This window comes from Alligator mississippiensis, chromosome 2, assembly GCF_030867095.1.
Source record: "Alligator mississippiensis isolate rAllMis1 chromosome 2, rAllMis1, whole genome shotgun sequence".
In the NCBI taxonomy this organism is placed as follows: Eukaryota; Metazoa; Chordata; order Crocodylia; family Alligatoridae; genus Alligator; species Alligator mississippiensis.
Window position 1 is genome coordinate 252838450 of NC_081825.1, and position 17902 is coordinate 252856351.

The 17902-nt window shown below is 45.5% G+C and overlaps 1 protein-coding gene across 2 annotated transcripts in view; it reads left to right on the forward strand.

Moving 5' to 3' along the window:
• The first annotated feature begins 4384 nt into the window (after positions 1 to 4384).
• The window catches only part of G2E3 (G2/M-phase specific E3 ubiquitin protein ligase), a 41052-nt gene continuing 27534 nt past the window's right edge, over positions 4385 to 17902 (forward strand). Inside the window, exons 1-5 of one of the 2 annotated variants that reach the window (XM_019488787.2) lie at positions 4385 to 4406; positions 6581 to 6729; positions 8790 to 8849; positions 14964 to 15061; positions 17322 to 17423. In XM_019488787.2, coding sequence (XP_019344332.1) covers positions 8813 to 8849; positions 14964 to 15061; positions 17322 to 17423 — 237 coding nt within the window. In that variant the 5' untranslated portion in view covers positions 4385 to 4406; positions 6581 to 6729; positions 8790 to 8812. Of the gene's footprint in view, positions 4468 to 6580; positions 6730 to 8789; positions 8850 to 14963; positions 15062 to 17321; positions 17424 to 17902 lie in introns of both variants that reach the window. The other variant, XM_019488784.2, reaches the window with a different exon arrangement.

The following is a 17902-nucleotide window of genomic DNA, read 5'->3' on the forward strand; positions in this document are numbered from 1 at the left end:
AACTGGTCCTAAGACAGATGAGCTTTCATAGGTGATGCCCAACTTCAGAGTGGCCAGGGGCCACACACTACACAGGAGTGAGTGGCCACATGGGCTTTCTGGTATCCCTGCTACCACAAGAGCAGCGCAAGACCCCCATCGCTACCACTGCATGGGTGAATTCCTATTCTCCCACTGTCATGCAACCAGCACAAGTCCACTCCTTCCTCCCGCTGTGTGAGCCCATTGCTGACACCACTGCACAGGCATATCCCTCCCCCACCTCCCCACCCCATCACCACTGCTGCACAAATCCCCCACCCAAACCCATTTACTGGGATTGTCATGCAGACAGCAAACTCACCAGACTTCCTGCCATGTTGTCTTACCCCAAAGACCCTGGCTGCCTTCACCACTTCTGCAGCAACCAGAGCAACGGGGGGAAAGGCAGCCAGGCAGGAACCCAGACGTGGCCCATGGACATCCCTTGCCTACTTTGTCAGATGTATCTGTTGCCTGTTAAAGTTCATTCTTCTCTGAACCAGTTAGCATCTAAAGGTGCCACCCTGCCCTATTCTTCAGTCATTATGGGTATGAAAATAACTTTAAGTATTTCCTAAAATTCAGCAAAAATATAGCTAAATCTCTAACACTTATAACTACTTTTACTTCATATCGTGTTTTATTTTCCACTATCTACTGGCATATGAATAATAAAGAATATTTCCCACTGGTCCACTTGCACCCCACTGTCATGCACTCAATAGTGCTACTGATTAATCTTCATACTCGCACTGTTCAGCTATATCAGTAAAGAAGCACCACTGAGGATCTGTAGCTCAAGAAGAAAGAAATGAAAAGCAATTTAGCTTGTGTCCCATGCCCAAAGGATGTAGCCAAGTGATGTTCATATAAAAACATTATGCTTGTGACCTACATTAGACCACAGTAATGCAAACATACAGGCAACGTCTGAGCCCTCCTTGGTGAAACCACATGGTCACACAGCAGGAGAAATATCATTCCCAAGCACTGCTTCTCACATACCTACTTATTATCTGAGCAACCCTGTAACAAGAGACCTGAAATTGCTGTTTTGTGAAAAAATTCCTGCTGCCAAGAAGGTGGTGTGTTTGAATTTAAAAAGAACCCAGCACAGTCAGAAGAGATTTTAGATCAAAACATGCAAACAAGGATGTAGGAGATAATAGGAGAGAATTAGAAAAAAGTTATGTTTTGCGGTAAACAGCATGCTGATATTTTTCAAAGGTTTTTGTGGGGAAATAACAGAATAGTGAAAGTTAATGGCAAACAGAAAGTCGAGATGAGCTGACCTAACTTTGTACCTTTCCTTGAACAGGTTAAACAAAGATAAGGATCTGACTCAATTCTTTTCCTTTGTACTTATTTATACCTGTGCACAGCAGGTGTAGGAGTCAACCATTTTGATTAGGCCGTATGAGCATAGCAGCTGTGTCACAGTTGAGCAGCATCGTATGCACTTTTAGATTTTCTGTAGCAAGCTAGGAAGAAGCTGCAGCAATTTGTCAATTTTTAATGTAGTTTTGTGAGGGACATTCAGACATGAGGCCTAGCTTTAGTAAGTAGAAACTGTATATAGAGAAAATAAAATGGTACTACGACTGCTAGTTAAGATAATTAATTGGCTGGTTTCAACTGGTGAAGCTCCATTTCAATTTACAGCAGAAATTATGTCCCCTTTCTCTTAACTATAAGGATAGGTGTGTGTTATTGTGATGGTAAAAGACTTAGGTCCAGGCCATGATCTCTGCATCTGTAGATTATGACTTATAAATTAAAACCAAAATTTCCCTTTGGGACCTTTTATTTTCTAGGTAGAGCTGTATTACTTTGAATTGTACAAAGTAATGCATTTTATGTAACTAAATCCCACAGGGATTCAACCTGCCTTACCAAAAACAAACAAAAAACCTCCCACAAAGGCCAAAAGGCAAGTCTGGGTAAAAAATAGATGGGTGAACACACACAAGCCTCTCAACACAATGACCACATTTCAAGAAAACTTCTACAGTTGTTGAATGGAAGGACCCTGGACTTCAGAAAAGCAAACTTTGATTCACTCAGGGAACTAATGGGCAATATCCCCTGGGAGGCCAGTCGGCGGTGGAAGGGAGTCCAGGAGAGCTCTGATTGTATTTTAAAACCTTACTGAGGACACAGGAATGAACCATCCCAATGTGCAGGAAGGCTAACAAGTACAGCAGATGACAAACTTGGCTTAGGGAACTCTTCAATGAGCTAAAACACAAAAAGGAAGCTTACAAGAAGTGGAAATTGGACAAATGACTAGGAAGGAGTATAAAAATATTACTCAAGCATGCTGCAATGAAATCAGAAAGGCTGAAGCACATCTGGAGTTGCAGCTAGCAAGGGATGTGAACAGTAACAAAAAGGGTTTCTACAAGTATCTCAGCAAGCAGAGGAAGATTAGAGAAAGTGCAGGTCCCTTCCGGAACAGAAGAGGCAATCTAGGACAGATGATGTGGAAAAGAATGAACTCCTCAATGCCTTTTTTACCTGAGTCTTCACAGGCAAGGTCAGCTTCCAGACTACTGCACCTGGCAGCACAGTTTGGGGAAGAGCAGTCAACAGTGGTGAAAGAACAGGTCAGGGACTATTTAGAAAAGTGGGATGTGTACAAGTCTTTGGGTTTGGACACGATGCACTTGAGAATGCTGAGGGAGTTGGCTGATTTGATTGCAGACCCACTGGTCATTATGTATTTGAAAACTCAGTCCTGGATGATTCCAAAAGGGCAAATATAGTGCCCATCTTTAAGAAAGGGAAGAAGGAGGATCCGGGGAACTACAGACCAGTTAGCCTCATGTCAGTCCCTGGAAAGATCATGGAACAGGTCCCCAAGGAATCCATTCTTAAGCACTTGGAAGAGAAGCATGTGATTCTTATCTTTCAGTCTTCCAGACCCCTGCTGGCCTGAAGTGTGACTGCTTCAAATTTGAGCTAGTACTAACACCCAACAACATCACTCCTACCCTACAGGAAACAGCTGCATTGAGAAAGTATCCAAAAAAATCAGGCATTTGCTTACTGTATTGCTTGGCATTCTGATTCAAATATTAGCCCTATGTAAAAACAACCCATATTAAATTATTAAAACAGATGAACTGATCTAACCTAAGATGTCTTTGTTAACAGACTATCACCATCAGGTACTTTTTTGCCACCTGGCAGTGGTTTGTTCTGATGTCCCTCCTGAAAAAAAGGAAGAAATGGAAGAAACCCACTAACCTATACAGTCAGCCTACTGCAGATGTACCCCTGCTTTCCCCCCTGCTGTGCTTATACCTCTCCCTTGCCTTGTCTGAGGAGCAGCACATCTTCTTCCTTCCCCATTATGCTATGTAGTGAAAGGTTGGTTGTTGCCTTGTTCGTCTAAGGACAGAGGTAGACAGTTCTTTGGGTTAATGCGCTATTTATTAGACCAACTATTTCCAACTTTTTAGTTGGTCCATTAAAAGATACCACGTTTACCCAAAGAACCTTGTCTGCCTAGTGAGAGCGAATGCACTGAACCAGGCGCAGAGGCCTGGGCGGCCGCCCTGAAAGCATCCCGCTCTGCCTCTGGTGTGAGGTGCAAGAAGTCTCCATGCCAGGGGTCAGCGATGTGTCTGGGAAACACCCGCGGCCTCGACTTTTAAGATGTCAACGTGCCAGGAGTGGATGGCGCGGGAGCCACGAGGGCCCGATCCCAGTTGTGGCAGCGCACCCCCTGCCCCAGCGCCCCCCGCCGCGCGTCCGCCCGGGTGCCAAGCAAAATGCCTGCGAGTGCCGCACTCCGGCCCCCGCGCGACCCCTGCTCCAAGCTGTCGGCTCCGCTCCAGAAGCGCAGTTCAGAGCCCAGAAGAGCGCAGCATCTCCGCTCCCCGCCTGAGACCCGCAGAGGGCTGCTTTGCATTCAGAAGCTTATCCAGCTTCATCTCAACCCCAGAGGAGCGATCACCGCAGAAGATCCTTGTCTCTGGCATTACCCTGGCCCACGGCGGCCGCAGCATGCCTCCGCCGCTGCCCGCAAAGCGGAGACGAATGACAGGAGCGCAGAGAAGCGGCCGGGACACGCACGAAGCGCGCTGGGCGGGGCCGAGCGCGGGCATCGGAGCGCCCCCATGCCGCCCCGGCATGGGCACCGCCTGCAGCCCGCGGCGCCGGGCACTAGGGGGCAGCATCGCCTGAGCGCCCGTCCCTCCAGGCCGCGGGGAGCGCCCATCGCCCTGATCCGCCGCTAGGCAGCTCCAGCCGAGCGCCGACGCTGCCGAGCGGTTGCCAGGCGCCCCGCCGCCGGCGCTGGAGGGGGCGGGCGCGTGGGCGGGGCTTGGCGCCTGGCTTCCGGGACGCCGCCGGATGTTGCAGTTTGAAATCGTCTGGCGGTTGGTGTGCGCGGTGCTGGAGTCGGGCGGCGGGAGGAGGAGGTGGCGGGCAGCCGTGGCGGTGAGCAGCGGGTGTGGGGCGCTGTGTCCCGTCCGGCAGGGAGGGGCCCCGCTTGCTCGGGCCGCGGGGGCGCGTTGTCCCGGCCCGCGCTCCCACCTCGGGCTGCTTTGTCCGCACGGGGAAGGCGCCGCCGTGGCTGCTGGGCAGCTCGGGGCGCGGAAGCCGCACCCCAGCCCTCCTTTGACCCCGTACCTTCGCTGCGGGCTCCTCCAAGCCCAGCCTGGCGCAGGGGGTGCTGGGCCGTCCGCGGGGGCTGGGTCGACCCCGCGATTTTCAGTCGGATGCGGGGCGCCGCGCCCAGAGGTGCTTGCAGGGGTGCTGCAGGCGGCGTTGGTAGGGGGTACCAGGCGGGTGCCGTGATTCCTTTCTGAGCTCTTGGGAACAGGAGAATTGCTCCGTTTCTTCTTGTAATTGGAGAAGGAGTGAAAATTAACAGCTGGCACTTTCCGAGGGGTGCCTGGTGTCCGGCAAGGTTAGGAGCCGCTGCCTTAAGATCTAGGTAATATGCATCCTCCAAGTTTGGTCTGCCAGGATTTTAGCTGTTAAGTGAAAAAGGGAAGTGCTTGCTTTCAAAATGAGTGGCAGGCTGGAGTGGCCTTATTTGCCCCGTCTGGTGTTTTGTTTACACTGGCAAACTTGTGAGGATGGCACTGATAATAGTTTAATAGTTTCCTTCTTTCTTCTGTTTCTCTCAAAGAGATGAGCATATTCTAGATCTGACAGAAGGTTTTCTGTCTTGGTCTCTTCAGGTCGTGCTTTTTACATAATGAAACCAATCCTGCAGTTTTTCTTGCAGGAAAACCGTTGACACCAGTGGCACTTCCTGCAGGTTGCAGCTGGGGTTTCACACATGCATAGTCATTTGCCTCCAACAATCCTTGAAAGGTTAAGCGGGAGTTTAAGGGTATGCTGTATTGGCAGGCATAGAGGAGAACAGAAGTCTGCTCTTTTAGCAACAGCAGCTTTTCTCTCTTATGGTTCAGCACCTGCACAAGGGCCTCCCCAAGCTCACCACATTTGAGGCCAATGAGTTCAAACAGGAGCTATCGACTGCTGCCATTGAGGGCCTTGTCACAGGGAGAGCGTGAGGCCCTAACAGATTATCCCTGAAATTCTACAAGACTTTCTGGCCTATCCTTGGCCTGGGATCTTCTGTGTGTCAGCTACTGGCAAGCAGTCCTCCTGCTGCTGACTAAAAAAGGGGATCTCTGAATTGGCAACCAATATCGCTCCTGTGCACTGATTACAAAATCCTGACTAAAGCCCAGGCCAACTTATACAAAATGATCTTGGCCTCTTTCACTGGCCGTGAACAGAGCTAATGCATACCTGGCAGAACCATCCAGGACAGCCTTCTGCTATGTGACCTGCTAGCAGCCATGGAGCTCTTCATCCTGAACACCAGCCTTTTCTCCCTGGACCAAGAAAAAGCCTTAAATTGGGTTAACCATGACTTGCCTGGCTATCAGCAAAGGTCCTGGCCAACTGGCCCTGGCCAACTCTTTCCACTTTGTTTCATGCCTCTTGATAGACTACCTGCTACCTTGGAGGACCCCCTCCCACACAATGAATCCTTTCTAATAGCAGTTTGCTAGATAGATTTTTCCTGCCCCCACATCACTGCCTATTTCTCCAGCTGTGGACAGCAGTGAGAGTGGTGGGCCCAATACCCAGTTGTCCCTCTATTCCCAACAAGAATAGTGATGGGGGCTGTTTCAAGATCCTGTCTGGAAAGGCACTTTACACATGGGCAGTCAAAATGCATCATGCCCTTGCCACCTGCTCTGACATGACCAGAGCAAGCCCATGCAGCCTGGAACACCATGTAAAAGCTGTCTGTTGCCACGAGAGTTGGTGACCTCCAGTGACTGCTACATGAGGCCCTGGCGACAAGTACCTTTGACCATTTTAGACCCAGCAGTGTCAGCAGCGTGCCATTTCTGTAGAAGGACCACACACTTGTGCTTTTACCTTCTGTTTTTAATATTTGTATAATAAAGGCTTAAAACATCACATCTCTCTCCATCTCTCTCTTCCTCGTGAGGTATATGTGGGAAGGGGAGGATGGTTCTGGTTCTTACTGCCAGCCATATTTCTGCTCTTCTGTCTTTAGGGTTTTCATGCAGTTCATTAAATCGAAGAGACTGGTATCTTCTGCCCTCTCATGATCTCTCATTTGAAGTACTACAGCAGCTTGAGGATATTGAGAGTACCAGTGGCTTGAGGAACAAGCCAAAGCACGTTGCAGAGCATTCCAAAGAGGTAAGAAATAGTATAAGTCCTATTGGCTCCTTCAAAGAAGGATGAGAAAAGACAGCTCTGTTTCTTGGTCATAGTCATCCAGTTTAGTTGACTTAAATTGTGCTGTTAACATGCTGGTGGGCCTCTGCAGGAGACTCCCTTGTCTGCTCTGTGTGGAACACAATATTATAAACATAATGCAGTGTGCTCCCAAGCTGCACTCTTTCTGGCATATTTGTAGGATCTGTTACCTTTTGTAGCACTGAAAACAGTTCAGCTATGCTAGATCTGAGGAGGGCCCCCAGACTCTTAAGCGCAACCTTCCCAGAACCTCAGCCACAAGACCATTTTGGTTTTAAAGTTCCCTTCTCGGATATCTATAATAGTTCAAAACATACTAGGCATTTATACACATGCTGGATATCTGCTCTGATGAGCTAATTAACATGCCCTTAGCAGCCTGTACGTCATGGCTATTCATCCCCACGCTTCAAAATGGTTGTGGGGGCACTGTAAAGCTTGTCAAGTGAGCCATTTTGAAGCATAGGACACTGAATACATGTGATGCTGTGGCTGCTTTAATTAGAGCAGCTCTCAGAGCCACTCTAATTATAGTGCCCCCCCACCTCCACCCTGGAACACGTGTAGGTGCCCACTGTCAACACACACATACAGATTTTATAAGAGTGTTTAAACATAGTTATTCTTTACCTAAGCTAGCACAAGGAATGCATAGATCTAGACAAAATAAGCATTCCGTATCTCATTTTCCTTACCAGCTTTGCTATTCTGTGGGCTTAGGTTAGAGTCCTCTATGAGTCTAGGGTCCCACTGCTGCTTTAAAATATGGATTTTTCTGAGTTCTGCAATATCTGCTCTACCACTGCTCAAACTTTGTCCTATGAGATCCCCTTTACTTTATAACCTCTGGGTATTTGTCAGAAGATTAGAAGCTCATTGTCCCCCTGCCCACCCACATGATCAGCCTGAATACCTGCTTGCTTGGTAGAATCAGCTTTCTTGGTTTGGCTACCTTCACCTTTATATGTTGTATTTCCAGTTAGATCTGGAAATAGACTCTGGGCGGCTGTAGCAGGTGGCTGGAAGGCTGCAAACAGCTGTAACAGGGTCCGCAGCCCTGGCACAGGCTCCCTGGCTTCGGCAGCTGCACACATCCCTCTGTGCGGACAGTGGGGGAGGAGCCAGGGTTGCACTGCCCCAGGCACCTTTCCAGTCATGTGCCGAGAGGTGCGTGCACAGCTGCTGCAACCGTGGAACTGGTGCTGGGGCTGTGGAGCCCTACGTAGCTGGCTGCACCTGGCCTGGGCTCTGGGCAGCTGCTGGCAGAAGCTGCCCAGAGTCTGGGTCGTTTGTGGTATGCTGAGGAAAATGGCCTTGTGTGCCATGCTGTCTGGCACGTGTGCCAACCCCTGCACTAATCTAGTGATCTAGTTTTCACTCCCAGCAAGCATCCTAGAAAAATGCAACCTCTTGATGTCTGACATTGAGTATGTGAGTAAATAGGGAGGCTAAGTAACACAACTCTTAACAAGAATATAGAACTTTTCCATATCCTCCATGTATGTCAGATGAGATGATCTGTGGCCATAGTAAGGATGAATTAAATTATATAGAAGTATCAAAATGAGCAAGTCTGTAATGGTAGTATTTTCAAGTTTTTCAAGCAAGAATCTTGCTGCTTATAATTTCTGGAATGTTTATGCTATTTTCTTGAATAGTATTTCCAGCATTTCTTGAAAAATGTTACATGTACTGGGGAAATAAGAATTTGCATTAATAAAAGACTTAGCTTCTCTTGAAGTATATTTTTCTAAACTTTTGCTGTCTATAATTTCAACCTTTCAATTACAGTGAATTTGAATTAAATCTTCCTCTTCTTAGCTGTGTCATAGAAAAAGGAACTAGTATTGTGAAAGAAAAGGTTAGAAGTAGGAAACGTGATTTTTTTTTCACTTGAAATTAAAAGAAAATTTAGATTAAACGGACTAAACTGGATGTAATGATCTAATGCATTTTCAACACACTAGATGTATTTGAGTCTTTGTTTTCAATGTCCTTAGTATACAACTAGAACGGCACTAGAATGAATGAAAACAGCATCTCCAATGTCCAAAACCCACGTAAGTTTCTTTTTCTTTTTTTTTTAAACACCCTTTTTTTAAAAACTCCTTAAAAACATTACCTGATTTTCTTTACAGAGTTTGTAGAGAATACGTAGGATCATTAGACTCAAATTCTATATTGAAATAACTTCAGTAGTGTTTTTTTGGTTTGTTTTTTTTTAAACGGGTAGTTTAGGATGGCAGCAATATTAGAAAAATAGACGAAGTAATAAATGTGTGCGTCAATGTTACATGCATCATGGTGAATTAAGGATGGAATTATAGTTTAAATAGCTTATTACTTTAATAATTCTCAAACAAGAATGTAATTTGTGGCTGAGTTTAAAGTATTTTCTAATCTCTTTACAAAAATAAATGCTTTAGTTTGCAAGTTATAACAGCTTTGCTTAGCTTTAGCTGTACATGAGACATGTCTATTAAGTTGACTTAGTTTCTCAAATGATAGAAGTTAAAATAAGTTTCCTTGTCCTATTGTGATTGTTTACTGATGGCACTGCATGGATATGGCTTTATTATATTGATGCAAACAAGATTTTTTTTAAGTACAGACTTCTACTGCAGTTCAGAATTAAAAGTGCTTGAAATTTCATTTTTGGCTATGCAAGATGCCTCTTGAGAACCTTGTTATGTTAATTTTTGTTTTACTGAGTTGTTTCCTTAGTAACATTAATTGACATTTTGGCTAGGAACCAGAAGTTGCACACAAACTGCTCTAAGTGTTCAGAAACTGATTCAAACCTGTAACAGAGCATAAGTTCAGTGCACATAAGCCAGTTTCAAAATGGCGGAATCTGATTTAAGATAAACCTGGTTGAATGATTTCATAGATTTCATAGACATTAGGATTGGAAGGGACCATGGAAGATCATCGAATCCAGCCCCCTGCCTGAGGGGCAGGAAGCCAGCTGGGGTCATAGGATCCCAGCAAGATAAACATCCAAATTTCTCTTGAAGGCGTTCAAAGTAGGTGCTTGAGCCACCTCCGATGGCAGGCTATTCCAGACCTTGGAGGCTCGGACAGTAAAGATGTTCTTCCTTATGTCCAGCCTGAAATGGTATGCAGGAGTTTATAACCGTTCAACCTTGTCATCCCTTGGGGTGCTCTGGTGAACAAATGTTCCCCCAGATCCTGGTGAACACCCCTTATAAACTTATAGGTGGCTATCAGATCGCCCCTGAGCCTGTGTTTTTCCACGCTGAAGAGTCCCATAGCTCTCACCCTCTCATTGTAAGGTCTGTTTTCTTGACCTCTGATCGTGTGCATGGCTCTTCTCTGGACTGTGTCAAGCTTCTCCACATCCTTTTTGAATTGTGGAGCCCAAAACTGGATGCAGTGCTCCAGCTGCGGCCTCACCAAGGCCGAGTACAATGGGAGAATGACATCCTGGGATTTGCTTGAGAAGCATCTATGGATGCAAGCCAGCGTTTTGCTTCCTTTACTAGCTGCAGCATCACATTGAAGGCTCATGTTCATCTTGTGGTCAATGATGACCCCTAAGTCCCTTTCATCTGTAGTGCTAGCCAGCGTAGCACTGCCGAGCCTATAAGGATGCTGAAGGTTTTTCTTCCCAAGGTAGAGAACCTTGCCTTTTTCAGTGTTAAACACCATCAGGTTCTCGTCCGCCCATTTCCTGAGCCTGTCAACATCAGCCTGGATTGCCCTCCGGTCCTCAGGTATGGATACTTTACCCCAAAGTTTGGTATCATCGGCAAACTTGGCTAGTCCGCTTCTGACTCCAATGTCTACATCTTTAATGAAGAGGTTGAACAATATAGGTCCAAGGACAGAGCCTTGAGGGACCCCACTGGTCACAGGGCGCCATGAAAATTGACTTCCGTCAACCACCACCCTCTGGGTCCAACCACGGAGCCAATTCTCTAGCCGCAGATCGTGGTGGAGCCAAGGTCGCAGTTGGCCAGTTTTGCCAAGAGGTGATCGTGAGATACCCGATCAAAGGCTTTTTTAAAGTCAAGGTATACAAGATCAATCTCCTCTCTCTTATCCAGGTGATAGGTCTTGCTTGACCAATCTTATTTCCTTTTACAACCAGGCAACCTAACTGCAATAAACCCGTGCTGGCTTTCCCTCAAGATGTTGCCATCGCCAGTCCATTAAGAATGGCCTCTTTGATAATCTTTTCTAAGACCTTCACCAGGATAGAGGTCAGGCTGGTGGGCCTGTAGTTTGCCGGACCCACTTTCCTCCCTTTCTTGAAGATAGGCACCACATTGGCCTTCTTCCAGTCTTCGCGTACTTCACCAGAGCGCCAGGAGTTCTCGAAGATCTGTGCCAGGGGCTGAGCTATGATGCTATTCAGCTCCTTGAGCACTGTGGGGTGTAGATTGTCAGGGCCAGCTGACTTGAAGGTGTCCAGCCTCTCAAAGTGTTCCTTCATGAGGTTAGCATTGATGGAGGGTAAGGAATCTTCCTCACCCAGGCCTCCCTGTCCTGTGATGGGCAGGGGCGTCCCATGGAACTGGTGAAAGACCAAAGCAAAGTACCCATTTAGTAAGTTGGCTTTTTCCTGGGTGTCAGTTGTCCCATTGGGTTTAGCAGGGGTCCAGTGTTGCCCTGCTTTTCTTCCGGCTCCCCACATTTCTAAAAAAGGACTTTTTATTGTCCTTGATACTTATTGGCAGTTGGAGTTCTGTCGCAGCCTTGGCTATCCTTATTTGCTCCCTGCAGATCCGGACCAGTGCAGAATATTCCTCCTTGGAGGTGGATCCCGTCCTCCATCCTTTGTAGGTCTTTCTTTTTAGCTGCAGGAGGTCCGCTAGTTCCGTGGAGAGCCAAGGAGGCTGCTGTGCCCTTTTGCTGCCTTTCCTCCGAGATGGAATAGAATTAGCTTGTGCATGTAAGGATCGCTCCCTTGAGGAGCAACCACTCTTCCTGAACTCCCCTCCCCCTGGGGTCTTGGTCCCTTAGGGCCTCACCGACAAGCCTCCTGAGCTTGTCAAAGTCAGCTTTCATGAAGTCGAGGACTTCTGTATTGCTGACTGACTTTCCAGCTTTACGGCGGATGGTAAAGGTGATCAGCTTGTGGTTGTTGTCACCCAGCTTCCCTTTGATAGTTAGGTTGTTGATTATGTTGTCCCCAGTTGCCGATACCAAGTGGAGCAGCACTTTACCTCTCATTGGCCCATAGACTTCTTGTGTCAGATAGAGCTCATGCAACCACTCGCATTTGGCTGAGCACTCCTCCCACGAGATGTCTGGGTAGTTGAAGTCTCCCATGACAACTGTGGAGCAGGAGCGTGCAGCCTCAGCCAATTCCCTGGTGAACTGCTGGTCAAGCTCTTGATTCTGGGTGAGAGATCTGTAGTAGACTCCCACCATTGTGTCCCCTGTGCTGTGTTCCCCACGGATTTTAACCCAGAGGGTTTCCAGTCATCCACCCTGGGCACCAAGGTCAGCTTGCAAGGATGCATAGCTCTCCTTGACATAGAGAGCTACACCCCCACCCCTTTTGTCCTCTGGATCTCTCCTGTACAGGGTATAGCTGTCTATACCCATGGTCCAGTCATGGGTGGAGTCCCACTAGGTCTCTGTTATCCCTATGACATCGTAATTATTTGTGTTAAGCAGGAGGACAAGTGCCTCCTGTTTATTCCCCAAGCTCCTAGCATTTGTGTACAGGCATGCAAGTGTCCCCTTGGGGGCCCTTGCCTTTCCTACAGGTTGTTCCAGGGCTGGGCCAGGGGTGAGCTCCCTTAAGTGCCTTGGCGGGCCAGCAGTGACAGTAGCTCCCTGTCCCCTGGTGGGCTTAGTTTAAAGCCTGGTGGAGCAGGTCAGCCAGTCTGGCTAAGAAGAGCCTCCTCCCCAGTGGAGAGAGGTGGAGGCTGTCCCTTCCCAGCAGCTCGCTGCTTCTCTCACCAAAGAGCAGACTGTGGTCATGGAAGCCGAAGCCTTCCCAATGATACCAGCGCCGCAGTCTTTGGTTCACTATGTAGTTTCAGAATGTAGTATCAGACTTGACTGATTTGGGTCAAACTGGGTTTATGGAACTTCTGTCCCAGACCCCTTCCTGGTTTAAGTTAAATCAGAGTCCCCCAGCATGCTTTTCAGCCCTGGGCTGGATTAGGCTGGTCTGTCTGCTCCAGTGAGCAGGGCTGGCCCTTCCCCCCTCCCCCCAGCCACAGCTCCAGCTGGCTGTGAAAGAGGTGGATACTGCAGAAACAGCTTCAGCCTCCTGCCCCACCCTCCCCTCACTCACTGCTCAAGCAGGGATCCCCATCTTCTACAGCAGGGGACCCCAGTGGCACCAACCCCAACCACTATCTGGCCACATCACCCCTATGCTAGCTAATGCTGAGAGGTGTCTGTGCGTCTCTAATTTCACTGGAAAAAGGCAGACAGAACAGTGTCCACTTAGGGCTTTTTGGAACTAATCAACAGGTCAGCTGGTAATGTCCCTCCATTCTTCCTTACAAATGCCTTGGAAAAAGATGTTTAAGAGCTTGAACTAATGAGAGAGGCTTTTGTTTTCTTGATGGGCTGATAAGCTCCCTGCTGGCTTCCTTGCTTGCTTCAAAGGCCTCAATCTGTCTGTGTTCAACAGAGGACAGAGAGAGGTGTGAGAAATGACCTGGTTTGCAGTGCATGGGACCTGTGAGTACCCATCAGTTTGCTGCAGACAGTATAAAGAAGCAGGGAGAGGGAGATTGAAAAGCTCAGTATCAGCAACAGACGCATGCACTCCATACAAGCAGTCCTCCCTCCCCCCCACCTCCCTTTTGCCTCAGAGTGGTAGCCGGCGGCCAGGGTCTGGCAACACTCCCTGCCCCTTGAGCAGCAAGCCAAGGGCTGCTACCCCCTGCCACTTGAGGCACACCCCAGCTGGGGACTGTGCAGACAGGATGGGGGTTTAAACCGCTCCCTAATCATAGGGCTGAGCTGAGGAAGGGAAGGAAGGGTTTGCTGTAGCGCCCCAGGCTTCTAGCCTGAGCCACTGCAGGCATGTGCCTGCATTTCCTGAATCTAAAGTGAATGTCAACCCACTTGCAAATCAGTTCAGTCTCTGCAGGTCAGATTAACCTGTAAAGATTAAATCAATTCAGGCTCGGGATTTTTGAATGTCTGTCCCTAGCCTTTAAGTTTGTTGCTTCCAAGCTTTGAGTATGTCAGTAGACCAGTTTTGGACTCTCAATTATACATTTTACAAGCATTTCTATTATTATGCAATTCAGTAATGTAACAGCTGGTGCTGAATGATATATTGGAGAAAGATTGCCGCGTGTATGTGAAAAACCAACAGACTATAAAGAGATTAAATTCTGTTGAGCTCATAATATTGTTAGGCAGTTGTCAGTGTCATTTACATTTCCATAGAAAAATAATGTTTAGTGACTTTACATTAAAAGATACCTATTGATGCATTTCTAACATAGACTTCACTCATAGCATTAGTATGCTCAGTTGACACAATATAATTTTAGCTGTCCTTTAGAAAAAGAATTTAACTAGCAGTGTGAAGTTTTTTGGTGTCCTAAAAGGCATCTTATGTCAAAGGCCTTTGCCTGAACCAGAACGGATAGGAACAGTGCCATCCCTGGGGGTAGAGGGGACGAATTGGGGTGATTGCCCTGGGCCCTGCACTTCGGGGGGGGGGGGGGAGGGGGGGGGCATGAAGCTAAGCCAGCTTCACATCTGGCCGTTCACCACCACAACCCCTCCCTTCCCTGCTGCATCTGGGCCCCACACAGGCTGATTTGGCCCGGGCCCTGCACCGGTCATTTCTGGGTAGGAACCAGCAAAAACAAATTCTTTTTAGGAGCTGTGGAAGGAGGGAAGATGTGCGTTGCTCTTCCTGCTGTTTCTGCGCTACATTAATCCTACCCCAAGGAAACAAAGAAAAAACATACAAAGGGAGTATACAGCATCCCATTAAAAAAATAAATAAATCAGAGCAGCACTAATCACTTAATGAAGGTGGAAGAGTGTGGTTACATCATAATTGCATAGAATTCCAACACTTGTCAGCCAGATGGGAGATGCTGATCTTCCTACATCTAAACAGAAGCCTACCTCCTTTTCATTGTCTTCTCTGTCATGAGTCTTTTTTGTTAATGCAATGTCCTTAAGTGGTTCTAAAATATGTCTCAACATTTTAGCCTGTGTCCTCTGTCAACGGACAGATGACTGTCCTGAAAAATATGGAGAAAAGAGGATTTATGAGACCTATAATCTTGCAGTTCATTACTACTGCTTGGTAAGTATTTTACATTGATCCTGAACAGAATTTGAGGAGCTTTCCTATTTTTCTAATAATAAGTTAATTCAACAGCACTAAACTTGGAACTATATGTACAACAGAAGAAGAAAACACCACAATATGTGGTTACTCTATTCAATAATAATATTGAATGGAATTATTGAATGAATAAATAAGTAAATAGAAATAATTTACTTCCACTAAGGTATCACATAGGTAATTTGTATACCTATTCATACAAATTGTGGCTACTCTTTAAAAATAATATTAAGAAAAATTCCTATCTTCCTTTCTCACCTCTGACTTTTCATCTATCTAAAAGGGAGATATAGTTTCAGAATTTTAGTATCTTGCAAACCTTTATGACATTTTCCCCCTGCTGCTGCAGTGAATCCTCTTTACAACCAATATCGATATACAATATTTCCTTGACTAATGTTATTCCTAGTCTTCCTAAGAGCTTAATGTTCCAGAATAGATAGGAACCAGCAAAACCAATTTCTTCATGTTAGAGCTTCATGTTCCAGCTCTAAAGAAAATGTTCTTGTTTCCAAATAGATACGGTGAGCTCTACACATGTTTCTTCTCCCAGAGCTTACCTTTTTGATAAGAACATTTTAAGTATAGCTATGGTACAAAGCAGCCAGAAAATTTTTAATATTTTTAGCTGTGATTAATACTTCCTGGAATTTGTGTTCCAGTTAGAAGCTGAAAAGTAGTCTACAGCTTTGCTTTTCTTAAACCATGTCTTTTTTGTTTATTATTGCCACCTTTTTCCCTTTTCTGAAGGCCCCATACATTGTTCTGGCAGCAGGGTATCAGGAAATAACTTAGTAAAAGATCTGATTAAGGACTGCAGAATGTGCTATGCTACATAGCCCTGGCTTTAAGGCTGAGAAGAGGCACGAGGTACAACAGAATGTATGTACTGTTGCTTTTGGTAGCACTAGTCAGGGTGTGTGCATAGTACTACAAAAATATGTTCACATAGTCTGAGACCACTAGGTGGCAGAATCTTCTTTATTTTCCCATTAAGATGATCTTGGATGTTATTTAAAAATGACCCTTTTCCATATTGTTGTAACCACCTTGAATTAGAATTGAATATAAAAATTAAACTCTACAGCTAAAAACCCAATGATGGGTAGCAGTTCCCTTCATAGAAACAAAACTGATTGGACTGCAGGCCATTTATTATGATCTCATTGTGGTTTGGCATCTAGCAAGAAGTGCTCTACATAAAAATCCTGTGAAACTTGGATCTGACTATTTCTTGAAAACACTGTTGCAACTACTTTGCCCAGTTAACTGTACTCAAAATTACCATCAAAATCCTGTGAACTGACAAGCTTCATTTGTCCTCTCTGAATTTTAAGTTATTACTTTTAAAATTTTCTTTGCCATTGCGAATAATGTTCCTTTTCCAGGAATCCTTCCCTTCAGACACTTACTATTTGCACAAGTTAATATGATCAAGGTTTGTTAGTTGTATTCTGCAGCTATTTACTTCTCTGATTTCTATAATGAGCTTCTAGCATAGAAATCAATTAAAGGCTTTATTAAAATATGAATAAACTGTCTTGCATAAGTTCATCTTATCTATTTAATATGGAGAAACGTGAAAGAGAAAACAGTTATTTTGGTATGATCTGTTCCTGAAACCTTTGTTGGCAGTTACTCTGTTGCTTGTATAGTTCAAAAGACTTATAACTTCTCTTTAGAAAAAAAACTAGAATCAGTTGGTCAGTTACTAAAGTCATTTGTGCATTTAAATGACTTTTTTATAAGCTTCATAACCCCATATACAGCCCTTCAGTACTCTAGATCAGGGTTTCTCAACTGGTGGGTCTTCCAGTTTTGCTTTTGTGCACTTCGGTTGGGTGCTGGGGGACCTTCCTCCCGCCCACTCTTCAGCTGGCTTCTGGGGGACCCCTGCTCATCAACTGGAGGGACCAGGATTTTTTGACCTTGCATAGGTGGGAGGTAAGGTGCAAAACATTGAGAACCACCGCTCTAGATTACCATCCAAACAGATCCTAGGATACTAGATTTCTATAGTTGCTTAACAGCAGAGCAGTGTGGTGAGAAGAAAGGTAAGCCCATCCTCATTTTGAGTGGAGGAATCACTCACTACCTTAACTTTTGACAAATTGATGTGCCAGGTTTCTCTGATCAACCAATATTTTACTACAGACAAAATTTAATGTGTGTAATTAGTCAAATGTCTTGAGATTATTAAACTTTACTGTATTTATAGCTAATGTCAAGTGGAATTTGGCAGAGGGGTGAAGAAGATGAAGGATTTTATGGCTTTTTAATCAATGACATAAGAAAAGAAGTAAACAGAGCTGCAAAGCTGGTAAGAATCAAATTATGGTATCATAAGTGATTATCATTCCATCACATAGCTTTATTCTGTCATAGCATAAATGTGGTTTGCAGTGATTCTTGTTTTAAAAACGATCATTTTTGTCTTCACAAGTGGAAAATAACAAAAGCAACATTTTTCTCTAGTACGTATTGTCCTCATTTATAGTGTCATATTATGGTATCATGGTATTGGAGGCAGTTGTATTCCACTTTCAAGTATCTGTCGGTTTGTTTTTTGGGTGTTAATGCTTGTATATTTTGGTCCCAAAGTAGCAAGATTTTTCGGGGGGGGAGAGTAAATGAAGGAAGAACAGAAATAAAAAAGCCAAAAATGTATAGGATAAAATACAAAGGATTGTTGAAATTCATAGAGCCCAATACTTTAAGGATGAAACAAAATGCTTAATGCTTTCATAAGTCAACTGATCATTAACAGATTATAAGAACTGGTTATATATTTAAAAAATT